This window comes from Hibiscus syriacus, unplaced genomic scaffold (genome assembly GCF_006381635.1).
Source record: "Hibiscus syriacus cultivar Baekdansim isolate YM2019G1 unplaced genomic scaffold, ASM638163v2 tig00110156_pilon, whole genome shotgun sequence".
Lineage (NCBI taxonomy): Eukaryota > Viridiplantae > Streptophyta > Magnoliopsida > Malvales > Malvaceae > Hibiscus > Hibiscus syriacus.
This window is the reverse complement of record NW_024062606.1, coordinates 1148438-1170665: the sequence shown is the minus strand read 5'-3', so window position 1 is coordinate 1170665 and position 22228 is coordinate 1148438. Positions and strand designations below refer to the sequence as shown.

At 33.5% G+C, this 22228-nt stretch overlaps 1 protein-coding gene, 1 long non-coding RNA gene and 1 pseudogene across 2 annotated transcripts; 2 read left to right on the top strand and 1 right to left on the bottom strand.

Annotated features, from left to right (window-relative positions):
- The first annotated feature begins 353 nt into the window (after positions 1-353).
- Positions 354-6612, top strand: LOC120215940 (annotated as a pseudogene).
- LOC120215941 lies at positions 5141-5506 on the bottom strand. Its single transcript, XR_005525002.1, has 2 exons — positions 5414-5506; positions 5141-5261 (listed from the first exon to the last, which is right to left on the bottom strand). It is a non-coding gene; the product is annotated as an uncharacterized LOC120215941 (long non-coding RNA).
- A 13817-nt stretch (positions 6613-20429) lies between the features above and the next one.
- On the top strand, positions 20430-21877 carry LOC120215762 (cytochrome P450 71A4-like). The gene is made up of 4 exons (XM_039213337.1): positions 20430-20774; positions 20874-21013; positions 21226-21762; positions 21860-21877. The coding sequence occupies exons 1-3, from the start codon at positions 20430-20432 to the stop codon at positions 21755-21757; spliced, it is 1017 nt and encodes a 338-aa protein (XP_039069268.1). The 3' UTR covers positions 21758-21762; positions 21860-21877.
- The last annotated feature ends 351 nt before the right edge of the window (positions 21878-22228 follow it).

Here is a 22228-nt window from a genome sequence, read left to right as displayed (position 1 = left end):
TTTTTAAGTTTAATAATAAAAATGTTATTTTATTATTTATTTTAAATTATTTTTATATTTAGTAATAAAAAATATCATATAATAATAATAAAATAATTCAGAGTGGTCAAAATAAAAATAATTCAAAAATTTATTGGATAAATTAAAAGTTTAAAAGTATAATGAGTTAATTAGGAGAAAATAAAATAAAAAGTAAAGTTAAATAAGAAATGATGTAATTTACCCCCTTCCATTAAAATTCGATACATACGTGTCAAGCTTACCATGTGAATAGATAACCCTACGAATATGTCATTTTCCTTGAATTTAATTATTTATGATTATGTGCCCAATAAGAATTAATTATAGTTAAACCAACCTATTCCGAGATTGTCCCAACTCCCAAATCCATATCATGTTTGTCTGAAATCTAGAAGGTGGCTAAGCAAGCAGCCTTCCTTTCTTCCTTTAGTTTATTGCAAATAACATCCAACCAACTCATCTGCTGTTATATATCTGTGTCTGCTTAGCAATCACAAGAATCTTAAGCGCTTCTTCGCCTTTTGCATAAAAATCCCAGTAACTTGAAGTCCATCCTTTTTCCTGGTCTTTAAAGCTTGACTGCAAAGTCCTTAACACTAAAGACTGAGATAAAGGTATGATCTTTAAACTGTGATTCTTGGGAATTGGTTTAAAGTTGATCTTTTGCTTAATGTTTGTTGTTTTGGATTTTGGGTATTTTGGATTGATGTTTATTTTGTTGTTTGCTGTTAAATTTCATGGATTTAATCCATAGGAGCTTGAAAGTTCAAGTTTTTTTTATGGATGGTTTATTGTCTTTTTGAGATTTTAATTTGGACTGGTTTGTTGTGTTAGCTCAATCAAGAGCACCAAAAAGGGAATGAACACCATGCTTCTTCGATCATATTTTTAGTTGCTTTTTCTTGGGATAATTGCTTATTACTTAAACAAATTAATGATTCGTGGTGCTTAAAGAAGTGCCCTAAACTGCCTAAAACTTTCGGTTAACTTATCATGTTTGGTGGTTCATCAATTTATCGCTTAAATTTTACTGCAATCTTGAGTCCTATTTTTTTCAGTTTGTAGGCTGTGTGAATATATTATATAGATATAGAGGGGACATGGAAGACCATAAAAGAAAGAGGATCTAGTGGTCTTAAATCTGGTGAAGGGGTAAACATTTTTCTGGTCAGAAAAAAAGACTTTAATGCATTATGAGTGTGAGAATTTTGAAAGGAATATGACGGTTCAGTTTATCTTTGCTGGTTTAAATGTTACCATTACATGAGCTGCTGATTCCTGTATAATATGGGGCGTGTATTATTGGTTAAGATCCTTGGTTTCACTATTTTATAACTGGTTCATGTGCGTTTCAGTTTGTTCATATTCCAAACTTGTGTCTTTTTCGTATTTTCCCTAGTCCTCCTAGATTTCTACCACTTTATATTTCCTAAAAGTTGTTGAATTTTCGGCAACATGTTTATCTTATATTTAAATTTCAGGAGTTCTGGATTTTTCACCCTTTGTGTGTAAAATTTCATGATCCCACCTCAAAAAACTCCATGATTTTATGATTTTATCCCATGTCATCCTCATTGCTGTGAAAATGTATATCTGACAGTTGCATCTTTCAATGTAGCTGCATAAAGAAGAAGTTTACTATAATCTTTTAATGGCTCATGATACCACTTCTGTTGCCGAATCACCTCGACGGCGTTCTGGTCTTCTGCGAGACCAGGTGCAGTTGACTAAAAGAAAAGACTGTGATCGCTATGAGATTGTTCCAATCGAAGATAAACTGTCCTTTGAGAAAGGTTTCTTCATCGTAATTCGTGCATGCCAATTATTGGCTCAAAAGAATGATGGATTGATTTTAGTTGGAGTAGCTGGGCCGTCTGGAGCTGGAAAGACTGTCTTCACAGAGAAGGTGCTCAACTTTATGCCTAGCATAGCCGTCATAACCATGGACAACTACAATGATGCTAGCCGAATTATTGATGGGAACTTTGATGGTAAAATCTAAAATTCTTCACATTTTAGAAACACTTTTATGTAAGGCCATCCCATCTTAATTATGGTGTTTTGTTTCTATATATGATAAAAATGGTTGCCACCCGATATTGCATTCTGACATTGGATGATTTGCAGGACAATAAGCTTTTGGGAGCTTTTATATTAGGAGTTTTTTTTATCTACTAATACTGTTGTGTTTCATATTGAAATAAAATTTAGGATGCACAATTGAAAGGAGATAGTCAATCTAGTTATGTAAAATGGAACATGAAATGCAGCATTATAAGTGCTCTTAAGCTCCTTTTTTTAGCTATCAGTGTTCTATAGTTTGATTTGGAACCTCTTTAAGCAAAACAAATAATGATAGTTAATGGGATTTCTCATGATTTAGTTACTATAGCTTCGTAAAACATAACTCATAGAATTTGTTCCAATGCAGTGATATATTTTGTCCTAAATATTGGGTAGTTGGAATGCAGAAGGCAAAGTTTTCGTTGAGGTTAGTGCATCCAAATAAGAAATGGACCATCTTTAGAAAGTAAAACCTAGAGGAGACCTAAAGATAACCAAAATATACGTCTTGAGCAGTAACTATATTTGGTTGCTTGACATCTCTTAATGTAGGCCTTTGATCAGGTGGAACTGAATTCTTATTATTTATTCTGCATACTAATTGCAGTTCTTTAGCTTTTAGATCTTTTGGTCAACATTTGAAACTGGTACCATAGATAACTTGAGTGTTTGGTATATCTAATACTAATGCTTTACCATGCGGCACACATTGCGCCAATGTGTGGGATCCATTTTCATTACTAGAAAGATTTTTGTATTGCAATGACTGGAGGAGGATGCATGGCAAAGATCTCATTACTGTAGTATCATGAAACAGACCCACGACTGACGATTACAACACACTGCTTGAAAATGTACATGGTTTAAAAGCTGGGAAACCTGTTCAAGTTCCGATATATGACTTCAAGTCTAGCTCTCGCATAGGATACAGGTTGCATGTCTCTCTTAATTTCTTTTCTCTACCTACTAGGAAGAAAAAAAATGAGAAAAATAAAGGAAGGTGTTTACAGTTGGAAATGAGTAATGTGCATGTTCTTGATCTAGTTTTATTCATTACGATTACAGGACACTTGAAGTGCCTAGCTCCCGCATTGTGATTATTGAAGGAATCTATGCCTTAAGTGAGAAATTACGGCCTTATCTAGATCTCCGTGTATCTGTCACGGGGGAGTTCACTTTGACCTTGTCAAGCGAGTTTTACGAGATATCCAACGTGTTGGCCAAGAGCCTGAAGAAATTATCCATCAAATCTCTGAAACGGTTTCTTTATCTTACCTAATTTACTTTATAGTTGTCTGGTTTAGCTGTTCTCCGAAATCATGCATAGTTATAGCCTTGAATGCTTTCATCAAATGCTCCCTAAAACAAAGAGTAGTTATAGTAGTTATCATGTACTTTCTTTCACGCAGGTATATCCTATGTATAAGGCTTTTATCGAGCCAGATCTCGAAACAGCACATGTTAAAATCATCAACAAGTTTAATCCATTCACTGGATTTCAGAATCCTACTTATATTCTGAAGGTCAAGCTCTAACTCCGATATTTCTATCTCAAAGTACATGGTTGTATATTTCTTATTGTAGTACTATTTCTTCCCTCAACCTTACCACCGGGTGTTTTCTATCATTTTAGTCAACAAGGTCAGTGACAGTGGATCAAATTAAGGAAGTCATATCTGAGGAATACAAAGAAAGTGTAGAGGAAACATACGACATTTTTCTTCTACCCCCGGGTGAAGATCCTGAAGCATGCCAGTCATATCTGAGGATGAGGAACAGGGATGGCAAATACAATCTCATGTTCGAGGTTGGATTTTAATTTTAAGCATTTTAAAAATCTTAACAGATTTAGTGGCATTTGCATAGTCTATAAAGGCTTTCTTCTTTATATCGGTAATGAGATGTTTGAATCATTTTTTTTTGGACTCTCTCTCAAAATCCTTACCTAAGACGAAAGTGCCATTCGGGTGTTTTATTTGCCTTTTAACTCTGATTTTTAGGATTCTGCTTAATATTCTTTAAGATTGACCGAAAGGTGGTAAATTTTAAGGCTTCTAACCAACTTTCATGGTTCTCACCGAGAATAACTTTCGAAGTTAGTGTACGCCTTCTTGGAGGACTAATGGCTTTGGGGTATACAATCGCGACCATCCTGAAAAGAAGTAGCCATGTCTTTTCTGGTGATAAGGTGACCGTGAAGATTGATTGGTTGGAGCAACTCAATCGCAAATACGTTCAGGTATCACATCCTTAATACATGTGTATCATTTGTCATGTTTTATTTATCCGGTTCGTGTCATCTTTTGCCTCTTTTCTTTCTGAAACATGTGTTTGGTCTTTAATTATGACATTCTTGTCCCTGAGTCGTATTATGTATTTGGTTTATGGCAATGTGCAATTGCTTTTCTTTGTTTGGTAAATGAAGAAAACACTGCAGTAAAGAGAACCAACAGGAACTGGACTACTTCTTCGTAGGCAACAAGTCAACAAAATATCGAACAAGTAGCTATAGTTTTAAAAGGGACAATTCTTCTCCCTCAAAATCCCTTGTCCCCAACTCACTACTGATCTATAACAGGACGGAGCCCGCCACTACCCTTTCAGTTTTCAGCTGAATAACTCGATGAAGTATGGTGAATTAACTTTGTCACTGCCTTGCAATATAAAGTGTTGATTGGGTTGTTTCTGAGGACTGTTAAATATTTGTTGCACAACGTGTAATGTTTATGTTTTTTACAAGGTACAAGGTCGAGATCGTTTGTATGTTAAATATGTTGCTGAGCAGCTGGGCTTGGAAGGTTCATATGTTCCTCGTACTTATATTGAACAAATCCAGTTGGAGAAGCTTGTAAATGATGTTATGGTATGATTCTTCAAGTTGATTGTCGATTTTTGAGTTTTGTAATCCTGCTGACTCGAGAAATATACGCAGGCATTGCCAGATGATTTGAAAACGAAACTTAGCATTGATGATGATTCAGTTTCAAGTCCTAAAGAAGCCCTTTCTCGGGCCTCTGCTGATCGGAGAATGAAGTATCTCAGCCGGTAATTTTTCTTTCAAGCTACATTTTTCCCATGTCTTAAAATTTACTGGTCAATAGGGAAACCGTGTCAGTTTTCCTCATCTTCTGCTTAAAGATCAATATAATTTGTTGCTATTTTATTTACGAAAGCACCTATCCTTGAAGTATCTCAGCCGGTAATTTTTTTTTTCAAGCTACATTTTTCCCATGTCTTAAAATTACTGGTCAATAGGGAAACCGTGTCAGTTTTCCTCATCTTCTGCTTAAGATCATATAATTTGTTGCTATTTTATTTACGAAAGCACCTATCCTGATCGCAATAAAAATCACCTGTGAAATTCATTTATTGGTGCATCAGTATCTCACACTCGTACTCGAACCAAAGGGACAAGAATTTGTCAAAGCTGACAAAACTCGCCATTAACAGTAGAAGGTTTGATGGAAGGCACCAGAGTCACCTTCTCCAGCAGATCCGGTGAGTATGTGGTTTTTTTATCCATTGTCAAAAATATTTTATCTTTCTGGTTGGAAAATTTTGAAGTTACAAAGCCTGGCAACCTCCTCTTATCTTCCTCTTCAAGAAAAGAAATCTTATGAGATTCTTTATAAAAGTTAGAGTCCAAAATATACTTACAAACCCAAAACCTCTCAATCAACAAACAAACACACACACACACACATATATATATAGCGGTAATAATGTTTGATTTTTTGTTTGGTTTGCTTAAAATGATTCCCTTAATCTTGAATGGCATCGAAATGTGGTGTCATTATCGAACCTGTGTTTTAGGGAGTCGTTACACAACTCTCGGAGCAAATTTCAACTCTGAATGAAAGGATGGATAAGTTCACGTCGAGTATCGAAGAACTAAATTCCAAAGTCTCTACAAGAAGTATTCAGCCAGCCAGCAAATTTAGCTGTGCAGGCCGAAGCCTGCAATGGTTCTTTACCGACTTCTCTTTTTGTGTCCGGCTTGGGTAATGGTTCACTTGGTTCATTGTTGCCTCATTCTTCATCTCTTCCCAGCTGGCTAGAGAATCCCACTCATGGAAGAGGTACATACAAGCTCATGTCACACTTAACCTTTCGTTTTGTTTTTCGTAAAAGTCTGACCTTTTACTAGCATAAGATATACCAAGTTACTGTTTCATATTATTGGTTTTTACGGTACCATCGATGATTATGCAGGTCCTAGTCATCGCGAGAGCGCAACGCCAGATTATGCATCAGTTGGACAATCTGAGCAATTTGCTACATGAATACCGAGGAGAAAGATGTCGCCAAGAAGAGTGGATAGATCGAACAAAATGATCAGTGTTGAGACCATCGGCGCTCCACTGATCCTTAGCCTAGCAATAGGTGGTTTAGGAGTAATCTTGTTTAGGAGCCTGACATCCAAAAGTAATACCATCACTTCCATTTTCAACTTAAAAGAGGACTTATTATTCCTTGTTGTCTGGACTCTAGAGAGTTAACACACTTCTGGTCGTTTGGCATGGCAAAATGTACATATAGAGAAAATAAATTGAACTTCTGAACTATTGTTATATATCTGTTGCTATTCTTGTATGTCATGTTCATGATATCTTATCTACGCATAACACAGAATTTGTACTTAGCAACAGTAGTTAAAGAAGACGATGTAATCTCAACAACAAAACTAGTGTATCGCAAGTGCAACATTTTTGTTTTGGGTTTACTAAACAAGGGAGGATGTAAGCTCTGGTATATCCGTGACTATCTGGCTATACTCGGACTTCATCTTTTCTTGTTCCGCAGGGTCTAGTTCACCTTTGGTCGGCTTGGTTAGCACCTAAACACGCATGTTGGTCTCTTGGTCGCTCCTGCGGTTGCAAGATCCTGAAATGCCAGAAGAGGCTAATCAAACAGGGTACACGAAGAGTGCATATAGCTGGTATATTTGAGTATATTTAACATTGGAATTCCAGGATGTACAGACCGAATTGGATGTCGAAACAGACTACAACCAAGAGTCTTCTCTGAACTTGGAGAAAATCGAACATGGCTATACCATTGTGTTTGCAAAATATAATATGCATCTCTAATAAATAAAGAAATAAAATGAAATGCAAAACTAGGATGACTACGCCATGTTATGATAAAGGTGTGCGATAAATAACATTGAAGTTAGAAAACAAATAAGTAGGAAATTAGGGTGTATGGATTCTGATAATCAAGCAGTATAACAACTTAGAAGCATGCCATGCCACCAAAATTAGACGGAAAAAACAGAGGAGGTCCGAAGCTTACTTCTTTTGAAGGACCATAAATATAGGGAATATCAGAATCTTCACATAGGATTGGAACAGTTATGACATCGATAGGAGATATGTTTCCGGCTATAACACATAACCTGCATCAAGTAAAAACAGACCGAACGGCTTCTGCAATTAACCATCGGAGTTAAACTACTTCTCCTAAATTCGAAATTTTGATTGAATCGAGATATGAATGTTCTTCTATTCATCAATTGGCAGCAGTCATGCTGCCAAAACAAGCAGTATTCGTGTGTGTGTGTCCATTCATTGCAGTTTCCTTATCATACTGAAGATGACATAAAGGACATAATTTACAAGCACAATCAAAGAGAAAATCAAGGTTATAGTTTACTTGATCCATGGAACGAGTATTTGAAATCAAGTTCTTGTTTAGAAAATAGAAACTTCATCAAACAAGCTTAGAACAATAAGTGATTAAAGTATTTAGATCAAGTAAAATTTTTAAATTTCTATGGCTTCCCCCAACTCCGTATTCCTATTTCCTTAGTGATCGCTCAGCCTCTTTCGATGTAGCATAAATGCTGAAATCAGCACCCTTTTGAACCGAAACTCAGCAATTTATAAATTTGAACATCAACATTCAAAGAGATAATGAGTTACTCATACTCGGTTATGTCATAATCTATTTTATCCGAACTAGGCGGAGAGTGTCGCACATCATATATTCGGAGCAGCATACTCATATTTAAGTAAAAATATTTGTTGGACAAAGGTGTTGCACATGAATACTAAGGCAGCACCATTTGTCAAACCATGAAACTTATTCTTACATCTATCCAAGTAAATAATAAAAGCATTAATCAGACTAAAACATGTTTGAAAATGGACAACAGGAAAAACATATACAAAGTGTCGCAACCGTCTTTCGGTTGGTCCCCGAAATGGGGTTTCGACTTGAAATGAGTGGGTTGGAGTCGCCACCGATTATTTATTTAAAAATAAATAGGTTAACCGGATACCTTATTTCTTACCTGATCTGCGCCTTACCAAATATGTGTCGGATTCGGGAGTCGGTTACAGTCAAGGAAGGGTTGGCACCCTTAAACTGCCCTTTCGGTACTACGTAATTTTCAATTGTCTTTAATTAAGAAAAATATAAGTTTAAATTAAAAGGTAAAATTTGATCCTAAATTACTTACCTTTGATTATTTGAAGAAGTACACTTAAAAAAATGTTAGATTAATTAACCGAATACAAGAGGAAATACAAATAAAGAAAAATGGAGAAAAGAAAAAAGGATAATAGTAAACATACATAATAATGAGGTGCTAAGGGTAGAAACATGAAAACACACTAAAGGTAAAGTATGCATATATCTATATAAATGTTAAGACAAAGAAAATATAAAATAGTGACACGTACTAGGTAAGACAAAAAAAATAAATAAAAGTATATGTATATTTGATAGTAACAATAATAATAAATAATTAAATATTAGAGGGAAAAAGGAAATAGGGAGGAAAAACATATATGTATATATAAATATAAATGAGTGGAAAGTAGAATAAAATATATATACGTATGTAATAAATGTATAATAAAATAATAGGTAATAAAATTAAATAAATAAATAATAAGATAGAATAATATATATATATATGTATACACATACGTAATAAATAAAAAATAATAATAAAATAATGGGTAATAATACAAGCAAATATATATATATATATATATATATATTAATACGGAGGGATTAAATTGAATTTAAACGCGAGTTAGATGCTCGAATTAAAAGAAAACAAAAGTCATAGGCTGAACTAAAACAGACTTACAGTCGAACTGAGCCTTTTATAACATTGAGGGACTAAAAGTGAGATTTAACCACCTTTATTAGAAAACACGCGGACCTTACTCGGGTCTGGGTCGACACGCGGGTCACCGCTCGGATCCATGGGCTCAGTATTTAAACCAAAATTTTTACAAAACCTTCATTTCTCTCTTCCCACGCCAAAAGCTCTCCTCCCATCTCTGAAAACACTCTCAAGTGTTCTTCAAAAAATAAGAACACGGCCAGAAACCGACCGTCCTACGCCGCCTCGCCGCCGCGTTCTTATTTTACTCCTCTCTTCAAACACTTGTTCTCAGCAGCTACATCAATAAAAAGCAATACATTCTTTAAATATTCACACACCACCAAAAATCCATCTTATTAATTATAAAAATTCCACTATTACAGCTTTGGGTTTCTCTGTTCATGGCTAAAATAACCAAAAGAGCTATATCTCATTCCATTTTTTCTCAAGTAAGTCATTATCTGTTTAAAATACGTAAGTAAGAACTTATCTTTTTGATTTACACTGAATAGATTCTTGCTTCAAGTGAAAGAAAGTTTCAAGATAAAAGCTTATTGGGACATTAGAGGTTTAGATTCTTTTTTTTCCAAAACCTTGCACCATTAAAAAATCGAAATCCCCAACAATGATTATACCTTTGCGGACGAGCTTGAGGGTTTTCTTGCAGAGCTTTTTGCCAGCAAGTGGCTTTGCAATGGGAGCAATAGCTAACATCATCTTCCTCTCCTTCTCCTTCCGCTGCAACTTCTCTGCTTCACTATCACTTCCCATTTCTCTCTTCTTCTTCTTCTTCTCTCTTTTAAGATAGACAAAGCACTTTCAAAGAGAAAGGGGCCTAAATAGTACCAGCCTGAATTAGGGTTTTCCACATGTCCAACAGTTTCCAGGGTTTTTAAGTGTTAATAATTAGGTGATCAAACAGAACGGAGTAATAGATAGTGATTAAATAGGTAGTTTACCCTAATATTATTCTAAGCCCGTATAATATATGGACCCTTAACTAAGTGGGTTTAACCTGTCTTTACAAAATTGGGCCTAAATTGCAATTAATCCAAAGAATTTTATCTTTGGATGAAACGAAAATAAACTTCATTAATAGGAACGATTCATAAAATAATTTTTGGGCAGAGAGAACATGTCTGGAATTATTACTGTATGTCCGAGATGCCAACAAGATGGTGATGCGTCAATTGTTGTTGAGACATATACAAAAGGGGCGATGCGTTTTGCATAAGCGGGGGGAGGGTCCCCACCCCCACAGGCCATGAAGTGTCGTTTTGAAGGTTATTCACCCAACAATGAAGGGTACTCGGCATTCGCTCCCAAACTAGTTTCTTGCTTAGGCCGACATCATTGTTCATCAAACTATTTTTATTTTGGTCTACTTTTGATTATTAAATTTAAAAAAAACATAAGATATAATCATTTTTATTTTTATTTAATAAAGATATAGTGACTTTCGTTTTTATTTAATTAAGATATGGTCATCATGGGTTAATTGTTATTAACGATTAACAAAATATGTGACGTATGGTTGGTATAATCACACATTTAATTCATGTTATTTACATGTTTTCTCAATTTAGTCATATTTTTAAACAACTTTTAACATAAAATATATATTTTTAAATAAAAATAAAGACATATATTTTAAATTAAATTAATAATAAAATATATTTAATAATTTAATATAAAAAACATTTTTTAAGTTAATATATATATATATATATATATATATATATATAAAGAATATGAATTTAAGTGTTTATACACTAAGATACAAAATATATACATTATGTTGTCTACTTTAGACAAAGCAATGGTCTTGGCTTAATAATTGGATACATGTTTAGTTTCTTAAGTGACCAAAGTTTGAATTTTCCCCCAATTTGTTTTCCTTTGTTTTCTTTCAACCAGAGGGTGACATGTGTCACTCTTTGATCGACGAAAATAAATATATTAAATTAAAATAAAGTTAGTCTGCCAACCGAATGGTGACACGTGGAATGACTTGTGGCATCATTCGATTGAATGATTAAAATTATTTTAATTTATTAGAAGTAGGACTAAATGTGTGATTATATTAAAATATTAATCGATGTTAACTCGAGGTGACCACATCTTAATTAAAAAAAATGAAAGTGATCATATTTTATGTTTTTTGAAATCAATGACCAAATCTTTTATTTAGTTGGATTAAAACTCTCTTGAAAATCCCTTATAAATAGTGAGCAAACATGTTAGATTTTTCACATCTTAACATATCTCACAACTCAGTTTTCAAGAACTTCTCTTATCTTGAAAAAGTTTTCTCTTCCTTAGTTTTCTGGTGATAGTCGAAGGCAATGATCGTTCGTGATCTGTGCAAATGTGCTATTGTAGCTGATCATCAGTTGTTGTATCCTGGGAGGCATATGACCAATGAACTCGAGCACCAAAGGAGTGGCCGAAAATCTATCTTAAGGAAATTGTGTAACGACAAGCCTCAACTGATTTCGATCGATAAATCAAAATAAAAGGATTATTTTATTTCCATTTATTTTTATCTTATCTTCTAAGAAGTTTAACCTTTTTTGTTTATTTTCTCATGATTGATTTTGTCTCAAATTGTTATTTCGGATAACAATCTCAAGATAAGACTAAACTCGTTCTATCTCTTATCCCTTCATTCCCTTAGTTTTATATTTTTATTTATTCATTATTATTTTTCTATATCATTTTCATATTAATGATGCGCTTTTTCTAACAATTTTAAGACATATTTGATTTTCTTTTTTTTTTCCGAGATGATATAGAATTCGTGAGTTTAATCCTTGTTGTGACAAAGGAAGTGTCAAAAATTTGACAAAACAAATATTGGGAATCAAGAGGATTTTACACTAAAGATAAGTCTCCTTCAAATTTTGAATTTATGATTTCAAATTCTTTGAGGAATATATTTTTGAAATTAATTTTAATGCGATATACGACTTCATTAAATTCTGTGTAGGGATTCAAAGAATTGGATTCCAAAATCTTTGCAAGATCTTAGTGGTTGCGCACCTTGTGGAGGCACACCTTGAATCTTGATGGTTTAGGTTTTAATTAACAACGGTGAAGTTAATAATGATGATCATGAATTCAAGTTTTGGTTGACAGCAATGAAGTCAATCAAGTAGGTGAAATCTGAATATTTCCCTTTAATCTGAAATGATTCGGAACTCCTTCTACTTTTCTTTAATCTGAAACGGTTTAGATATCGTAAAAAATGAGATATCAAATAAATTTGTTACAGGATTTATCTTGTCGTCTTAACGAGTTTGCTAAAATCTCAAGGTGGACAAATATGTATAACAAAAATTGTCGTTAAAGTAATTCTGGTTACTGATTTTGTTTCAGAATCGAAAATAAACAAGAATTAATTTTTTGTTTATTAGAATCTTTGATTTCATATTTGAAATTAATTGGGATTTGAATTCTGTCTTGTAACAGAATTATTTGATTTCTATAGAAATCGTTGGAAAGTAACAATTATGTTACTGATTTGTTTCAGAATTTTAGTTCATGACTAAATTACGTTGATATAATAAATCAAAATTTAACTTTGGTTTATTGTTGTAATTATTATTAATTCTAGTTTCATATGTTAAACGAAATAATGATTGTCGGTGGTCGTGAGCCACGATGAGAAACTTATAAAATTCTATTAATAGAATTTCAAGATGTGATAACATAAGATGTTATTTTATTTGGTCATGGTGATGTTGAACAAATGTGAGATGATCCTTCTATTATTAGAGAGGATGAGGTAAATGTTGTTAACGGATCTTGGAAGTATTATAACTTCCTATGTTAGAAATACATATTAAATGTATTATTGGATACACATTATAAGGTGTACAATTGAACCATAGATACGAAACGAAAGATGTTGGTACTAATGAATTATTAGTGACCAAGTTCTTAAACTTCATAATAATGGCACTGACGAGGTAGAATAAATGCTTTATTACCTCCATTGATGATAGCAAAAATATTGCCATGTGTATTTACTAAAAGAGAAAAAATAAAGTTATAGAAAAAATTTATTTTCTATAAACATGAAGTTGAAAACCAACTTAATAAATATATTAAGATGGTAAGAAGTGTAACACCCCAACCCATATTCGACCCAGATACGAATCTAAGGTGTCACATTGACTTTTAAAACACTTTGACTCTTTAAAAAAATGGTTTAAACTTAACAATGAAAACAAAACTTAATTAATCATAGTTAAAATACATATCAGAGTATATAGACTTTACATTTACATTACATGCCAACAACATTCCCAGAACACAATCACATAAAATTCCAAAAATTTTATGATCTGATAATCTTCAGCAATATGTTGTCATGTCCCTTGCTTACTCGGCTTACTCCTCTCATACTTTGAACCTACGTTTGAAAACACTCACACGCTAAGTCTATGACTTAGTGAGGCATTATGAGCAATATAAAACAATAAAACAATTATGGAAATTTTGTAAAATAAAATATTAGGTACAAAACACTACAAGTTATATAATTTATAACATATTTTATTAACATTGATAACTTTATACTCATGCTACTTTTGCTTATATTTCATATGAACTACATATCTTATGCACTTTTCATTCAATATCAATTTGTTTAATTTATATTCATTTGTTTAGTTAGCCCAACGTATATTGCTAAGAACTCAAGGTATGTGAGTACATTGAGGTTGTGCACTAATGTTGTCACCACAACTCGCAATTTGCACCGAAGTGTCACATAATTGTTACCCCTGTGGGGTAGGTGGCATAGTTACCCCTTTCGATGAACCTGCCCCATGCGCACTTGCCTGATGTAAGCCATCTAACTTGGCAACAATTTGATCGACCAAGGACTCTTGGCTCTTAGTGATCGTATCCAGAGTACTTTGATTATTATGGCTTATCTTTTCTTCTAACTCCCTTTGCAACCTCAGCATGTTCTCTTTGAGTTGAGCAATTTTGGCTTCCATCTTCTTCTTCTTTAAGAAGGTGTTAAGAGGATGAGGTGTGTCCAATGCTTGGGGTGGTATGTTCAGTGTATGTTCCCTTTTTCGTTGAGACATTTTCTGTTAGTTAATGCGAATGTAAAGAAATGAACAAAATGCAAAATATTTTTGAATGCATGATGCATGATATGTTCGAGACATTGATAAAAAACACGTCTGTTATTATAAATAATCTTTATTGGGGACAAAAGTATTATTTCTTAAGAGACAAAAACATCTTAAAGGTGTATTCTGACTAAGTCTTCTAGACCCCGAACAACTTCTGACAGGTTGACAAGTCTTCTTCCTTCATCTGTCACTGGTTGAATGCCTTGTCGAACCACTCCAGCTTCTCTTGCTAAACCATGCAAATGGGGAGCTTCATTTTGTACTTGTTCCTAGAAGTTTCAAACAACTGTATCTCTTGCTTTCATCCTTTAATGAACCTGTTCCCTAACGGAAACGCCATTGGAGCCCTCCATCGATAGGAGCTATCCGAAGTTCATTGGCTTATTTCTTGAATTCGTTAACAATGTCCTCCAATATCAACTATCACTTTGTCATCTTGTCTTTGAAATGACACTCCAGATCAGTAACCTTCATCTTGCCCCTACAACCTTTGCCAACCCATTTTTGAAAAGTTAACTTTTGATGTACTTGATTGTGAGCACAGTGTCTTCTTTATTAAATGTGACACATAGTTACCTTGCAGATTGTCCTCTTTTTCTTTTTGAGTCTTTTCTGACCATAGTCGGACCTCTGCGTTTTCTCATCTCTCATATTACAACCCCTTTATCCATTAAATGCAAACTATTTACATTTAATGAACACATTTTTATGGATCAACACCTATTTTGAATGATGTAATGATAAAAAATGAAATAAAATAAAGAAAGGAAAAAAATGAAAGGAAACAAAAAAAGTTAGTGAGATAAGGATAATAATCAAAACAATAATGACAAATAAAAAGTTCTACCTCACATGATATCTACCCAACATGCTTTAATTCTTACCCATATATGCTTTCTATCCTGCATGATAATTTTGAACAATCTTAATCGCATATTTTGTAGTTCGCATGCTTTGAACAGAAGTAAAATAGATAATTCAAGCATCCTAGGTTTTGAAATGGAGTTTCAGAGTGGACTAATTCCCTGTAGTCTCTCAGTTTAGGTTTCTAAGAAGGTATCCGAGTTCTCCTTGCCGGGTACCCCTTGGCTTGTCAGACCTTTAGTCCTAAGCCCATTACAAGCTTATGTGACTAAATTAACCCGAGAGGATACATTCCCTTATGCCCATACGAAGAATAAATTCACACGAAGATATAAGGTATATGAATCCCGAAGGTTACTTGCTAGGCTCGCATGGAGAATAAATTCTTACGAAGGTGTCACTTTCACCCCTACTTAAAAAGGGTTCAAAGCTCGGGTATAGAGCCAGAGATGAAAACTTCTTCAAAAATCTGAAATCATTGAAAAAAACGTCAGTACAACTATTTATTTGAAAACAATAATCAAAGATAAATAATAAGAATCGAAAAGTTAAATTACAATTTAAATTTACAATTTTCGCTTTTAAAAAAAGACAACTAAAAATTAATTCTGGCTTGACTCACTTACCTGTCCCCAGCGGAGTCGCCAAGCTGTCGCAGTCGTCTTTCGGGTGGGCCCAAAATTGGGCTTCGACTTGAATAAGTGGGTTAGAGCTGCCACAGATCCTTTATTTAAAAAAATTTGATTGATCGGACACCATCTTTACCTGATCTACGTTTTTCCAGAAATATGTTAGATTTGGGAGTTGGTTATAGTCAAGGAATGATTAGCACCCTTGAACTGCCGTTTCGGTACCATTTAATTTGACGGTTATCTTAATTGCGAAAATTAAAATTAAAATTTACAGATTTGATCCCAAATTACTTACCTTTTGATCAATTAAAATCGTCCTAAAAAAGATCAAAAATAAAGTTAAAAAATAAATATTAAAAAAAACAAAAAAGAGTTAGTATTAAGATCGAAATAAGGGGAAAAATAATAAATAAAAGGAATAAAAGAAAACTCCAATTAAAAGGATTAAATTGGAAAAAAATAAAAGGTAAGGATCGAATTGACGTTAATTGAAAGTTGCAAAAGGAAAAATGAAAGTTAGGTGACCAATTTGCAAAATATAAAAATATAAACAAGGATTAAATTGAAATAATTGAAAATTCGGAGGCAAAATTGAAACAGGTGACCAAAATGAATTACACTTCAAAGTTAGAGGGTCTGTGAAAATAATTTAACTATTTGATAATTACACATAGGTCCCTCGGCTATAAATAACCCTAAACCGAAAAAAATTTATTTTTTACCCAAAACCAAAAAAATCTTCTCTCTCCAAAAAAACTCTCATTCGAAAATCAATCGGCTGAAGGCCGGCCACAGTCCCAGACTCGCACCACCGCCCGGACCGCCGCTCCGATGGCCGAAAAAAACCAAATTACCCCCAAAATATTCCTATCGTCCCCATAAGTTTAAACCCGAGGTCTAAACCCCCTAAAAATACCCCCACCGACGAGAATTTTGTTTTCCGGTGACCTTTTACCTCTCGACGAAGCTCCTTTTTATCCCCGGTGTTCTCCCACAAAACAAAGTTTTAAACTTTTTTTATCTTCACTTTCGGTTTCGAAAGTTTTCGCCTTTGGGTTCTAACGTTTACTGAATGCTTGTTTTTGTTGTTGATGGCTTTTTGTTGCTTGAATGTTTCTTGTTTGTGTTTACTGTTGGTATTTCGCTTGGGTTTCTCTCTGTGATTTGTTGTGGTTGCTTGGATTTCCTTGGTGTCTTTCGTTGTTCGGCTCCGGATCTTATATAGCCCCCCGTTGGGGGGTTGTTTCCGATGGCTACAGGAGTCACTCTCCCCGTTCTCGATTTACTCAGGGTGTGAACGTTGCTGGCTAAAATCCCGGGATGGTTCTGTCCCGGGCTGACCCAATTTTCTCTCCCGAAATCTCGGCTGGTTGCTGTGTATGGCCACCGGCACGTGGTCCTCACGCGTCCCTCGAGTCCCTCCTATGTAGGGATGGCAACTCAACCCGAATCCGATGGGTTCCGACCCGACCCAACCCGATCGGGTCAGATTTTTTTAAAAATATTTCGGGTTCGGGTCGGGTCAGGTCGGGTTTTTTTTAAATGTACTGTTCGGGTAGGGTCGGGTCGGGTTTAGGGTGAAAAAAATTCGACCCGACCCGACCCGAAAAATATATATAATTTTATCCTATATATTTAGGGATAATTACAATAATGTCCTTCCATATATAATTTTTTTCAATTAAGTCACTGTTTTCATTGAATAAAATTTTTTTTATTATTATTTCGGGTCGGGTCGGGTCGGGTTTCTAAGTCATATATTCGTGTCGGGTCGGGTCGGGTGAAACCTTAATTTCGTCGGGTCGGGTCGGGTCGGGTCACGGGTGAAAAACCCTTTCTTCTCGGGTCGGGTCGGGTGGCCCAAAAACCCGACCGACCCGACCCGACCCATTGCCATCCCTACTCCTATGCGACGCCCTTGCTAAAATACGAAACTCTAGTTTGACTGGGCTGGGTCAGGCCTGGTTTGACTTCTTTTGGACTGTTTTGGACCCTAAAAAAAGAGAAAAATAAATAAATAAAATAAAGAAGAAATAAATGAAAAAAGAAATAAAATGTAATGAAAATTATATATATATTTTTAAAAAAAGTGTTTTCAAAATCATATATTTTCGAAAATATTTTTTAAATTGTATATTAAATATTTTTTAAAATGTTTTCAAAATATTTCCCAAAATATTTTTTTAAAACTATATAATATATTTCAAAAATATTTTCAAAAATATATAATATATATTTTTTCAAAAATATTTTTAAAACTATATATTATATATATTTTTTAAAAATGTTTTTAAAACTATATTATATATGTTTTCAAAAATGTTTCAAAAACTATGTATATATAGGTTTTCAAATGTTTTAAAACTATATTATATACGTTTTTAAAATGTTTTTAAAAACTATATATTATATAAGTTTTCAAAAAACTATATATTTGTATATATTTCAAAAACCGATTTTTTAAAAAAAACGAAAAACAATCTTTCATAAACTATAAGATATTATTAAATATATAAAAAAAGGCTCCAGACAAAAATGAGTGTCTACACATACAAATTGAATTATTTACACTATCATTTCTGTTAGTCCTCTTTCTAGATAGTCTCATGCCGATTATATCTTGTAGGTTGTTGATAATCTCTATTTCATTTGAATCTATACCCTTAAATTATCTCAAATTTCTAGATAAGTGCATTCCAAAGTTTGAGAATAATAAAAGAATATTGATTTACCCCTTAAATTCACACAAAGCCATTGGAATTGTTGCCATCCCTGCTTTATGGCTCTAATTACTAGTATTAAGGCTTTTATGAGTGCATTTATTAATGTTAAGAATTTAAGAACAGAAAAATAATTAAAGTTATATTAACATAAAATAATAAATGCATAAGAGATAAGATTTAATGTGGTTCAGTTTCACCTATCTTTCATGAGCTAGATGAACAATAATACACCATAAACATAGAGAATACGAAAAATACTAATACATGATATCATATGTATCCCAGCACCCGACATAAATACAAAAATCAATATATCTCAAAACACTCTTCCAACATCCTTATAAAATTATCTCTGCAACATAAGACCCAAAAGTTACAGAGATCCGTTTGTTAAGAATTTGAAAGCAAAAAAAAAAAATCAATTTTGTTAATTGTATGATAATCACTTCCGTTAAATGTTAACAACAAATGACTATATTAGAATCAACTAAATAGTCAAGTGGTCATATTAACTTAATTTTAAAAATGGTAATCATATTGACATAAATTCCATAATTAGATAGTCATTCATATAATTTACCCAATATTCAATGTCAAAAAAGAAGGCAAATTTAGGTCATAAACGCTGATGCAGTAATTATTTAGGTTTCTAGGGTGATTAAAAAATTAATTAACAATCTACTATATTTACTATAATATTTTAGAACTTATCATATCAACGTGACGAGTTTCAATAAAATATATTTTTATAAAAACTTATTATCCTGATGTGATAGATTTTAATAAAAAAAATATATATTTTTAGAAATCATTATTTCACATGACGAGTTTAAATAAAAAAATTATTATTTTTAAAACTCAACTTCACATGACGAAATCTTTTATTATAATAAATGTTATAAATTCTAAAATAGCTTTTAACAGTCCTATTAGACTAATAATTGTATGTGCTAATATTATTGGGCTAAAAAAACTAAAAAAAAAAGAAGGCTATTATTCACCCACGTTGTCATAAAATTGATATTTTCCAACCCTATGTATGGCTTTTAATTGAATGGATGATAAATTCTACGTTTGTGTGTACCGTTGTAAATGAGATGAATTATATTCGAATATTATTAAGTTTGATTTAATTTAAAAAATTTAAAGTTAAACTTAATTTGATTTAAAAATTTATGGTTTCAAATTATCAGGTTTGAGTATGCTGTTTTTATTATAATATGTTATTATTTGGATTAATACATATAATTTATCTTAAACAGTCCTATAACTTCTAGAAATCATTTTAGATTCATAAAAAATCTTTTAAATAAGAAATTATTTATCATATTTTTATTTTTAGCGATTAACAAGAATATATAGGGTAAATTATGCGTTTAGCGCATAAACTATCAATTTCGGTATATTTTAATATCTAAATTTTTAACCGAATAATTTTAAAGGTAAAAGAAATTTATTATTAATTTTTAAGATCTTTAATTCGAATAAAAAAATATATACCCCTTATACTTTAAAAAAAATCATAAGATAGAAAGCCGTGAAATCAACTCTACGATCACTGTATAAATAGGTACGCACTGAATACAAAATCTCATCGGATGATCTCTTTTCTCTACCTTGAATAATTTGTGGAACGGTAAGGGAAATGTTGAATTTTCTGCAATTTTTAGTGCAACATGAAATCTCATGTCCCCTTTTCTTCTCTCTATTACTCGTCTTCTTCGTCGTCTTAATTCGTCAAACTGGCAAAAGAAAGCTAATATTACCGCCGTCGCCTTCAAAACTCCCTATCATCGGCCGCTACCCTCATCGCTCACTCCATGTCTTAGCTCAAAAATTCGGCCCTCTCATGTCGCTCCGCTTCGGCAATCGCCCCGTACTCGTCGTCTCCTCCGCGGATGCTGCCTGTGAGATAAAGAAAACTCATGATGTCGCATTCTCAAGCAGACCGAAACTCAGCGTCTTTCGAAAGCTTCTCTATGACTGCAAAGAGGTCGGATCCGCACGTTACGGTGAGTACTGGAGGCAAATGAAAAGTAGATGCGTACTGAATCTTTTAAGTAACAAAAGGGTTCAATCTTATCGAGCTATAAGAGAAGAAGAAACGGCTCTAGCAATGGAGAACATTCAAAAGTCTTGCTCTTCGGGTTTGACGGTGAACCTAAGTGAACTCTTTCCTGCAATTACAAACAACGTAATCTGAAGAATGGCTTTAGGAAGAAAGTACAGTAGTGAAGATAAAGACAAGTTTAAGAAGCTTTTGAACGATCTCGGAGAGTTGCTGGGTACTTAGAATATCGGGGATTATCTTCCATGGCTTGCGTGGGTAAGCCATGTTAATGGATTCAATGCTAAAGCTGATAAATTGGCGAAGGAGTTAGATGAATTTCTAGATAGAGTGATCGAAGAACACATGAATCGGCAAAACAAAAAGTAAATGATCAAAAAGACTTTGTGGATGTTTTGCTGGAGGTTCAGAGGGAAAACACAGCTGCCTTTCCTATAGAGAGAACTAGCATCAAGGCTCTTATCTTGGTAATAACTAACAACTTCCCTTAATTTTTCTGTTTTTCACTTTTAAATGAAATGAAAGAATAAGAACTTCTGCTTCGTATTCATAATGGGTGAACTTGATATCTTTCCAGGATATGTCTGCTTCAGAACGAGGTCCGTAAAGTTTCCTCTGGAAAATCGAGCATATCGGAGGACGATCTCGACAACTTGCACTACCTAAAAGCAGTGATCAAAGAGACTCTCCGTTTACATCCTCCAGTTCCACTGTTGCTTCCAATAATATCAACAAAAGATGTGAAGATCCAGGGCTATGACATAATCGAAGGAACTCAAGTTATTATCAATGTTTGGGCAATCGGAAGAGACCCATCGTCATGGGAGAAACCAGAAGAGTTTATTCCGGACAGGTTCTTGAACAATGCCATAGATTTCAAAGGACATCATTTTGAGTTGATTCCCTTCGGTTCTGGAAGGAGGATTTGTCCGGGCATCCTGTTTGCAATGCAAATAAACGAGGGTTTCCTAGCAAATCTGGTGCACAAGTTCGATTGGTCTTTGCTTGGTGGAGCAAACGACAAGGATTTGGACATGACCGAATCCTTGGGCCTCGCCATACACAAAAGCTCCCCTCTAATTGCTATTGCCAACCAATGTTCTTTCTAGTGCAAACCCTCACCTATCTTCTTATTATGTATTCTAAGTTACACGTGCTTATAAATCTAAGTTTTTTTCGATAAATATTGTTTTATTATCCAAACTAAGCTGAAGTCTGCTACATAGTACAATCACCTATATATGTTTTACTTGTGGTGCCCTTCAATTCTGAATTGATACGTAAATTACATTATGTGACACCCAATTAAAAATATCCCAAGATAATTATAACATATTTTAGTTGTATTTGTATTATATATATATATATATATTTGTTTTAGGTCGAACCCAATTAAAGTTGTTAATTGAGACGGGTCCCTCAAACTTTTGAGATCGAACCCAACTAAAAATACTGTTATAAGCAATAGCACATAAAAATGTCATTAACATAAAAATATGTTTAGTGGTAATTGAGATCCTCAAACTTTTAGAAAAAAATATTTAGTGTAGTCCATTAACTTTTTTTTTTCATAAACTATG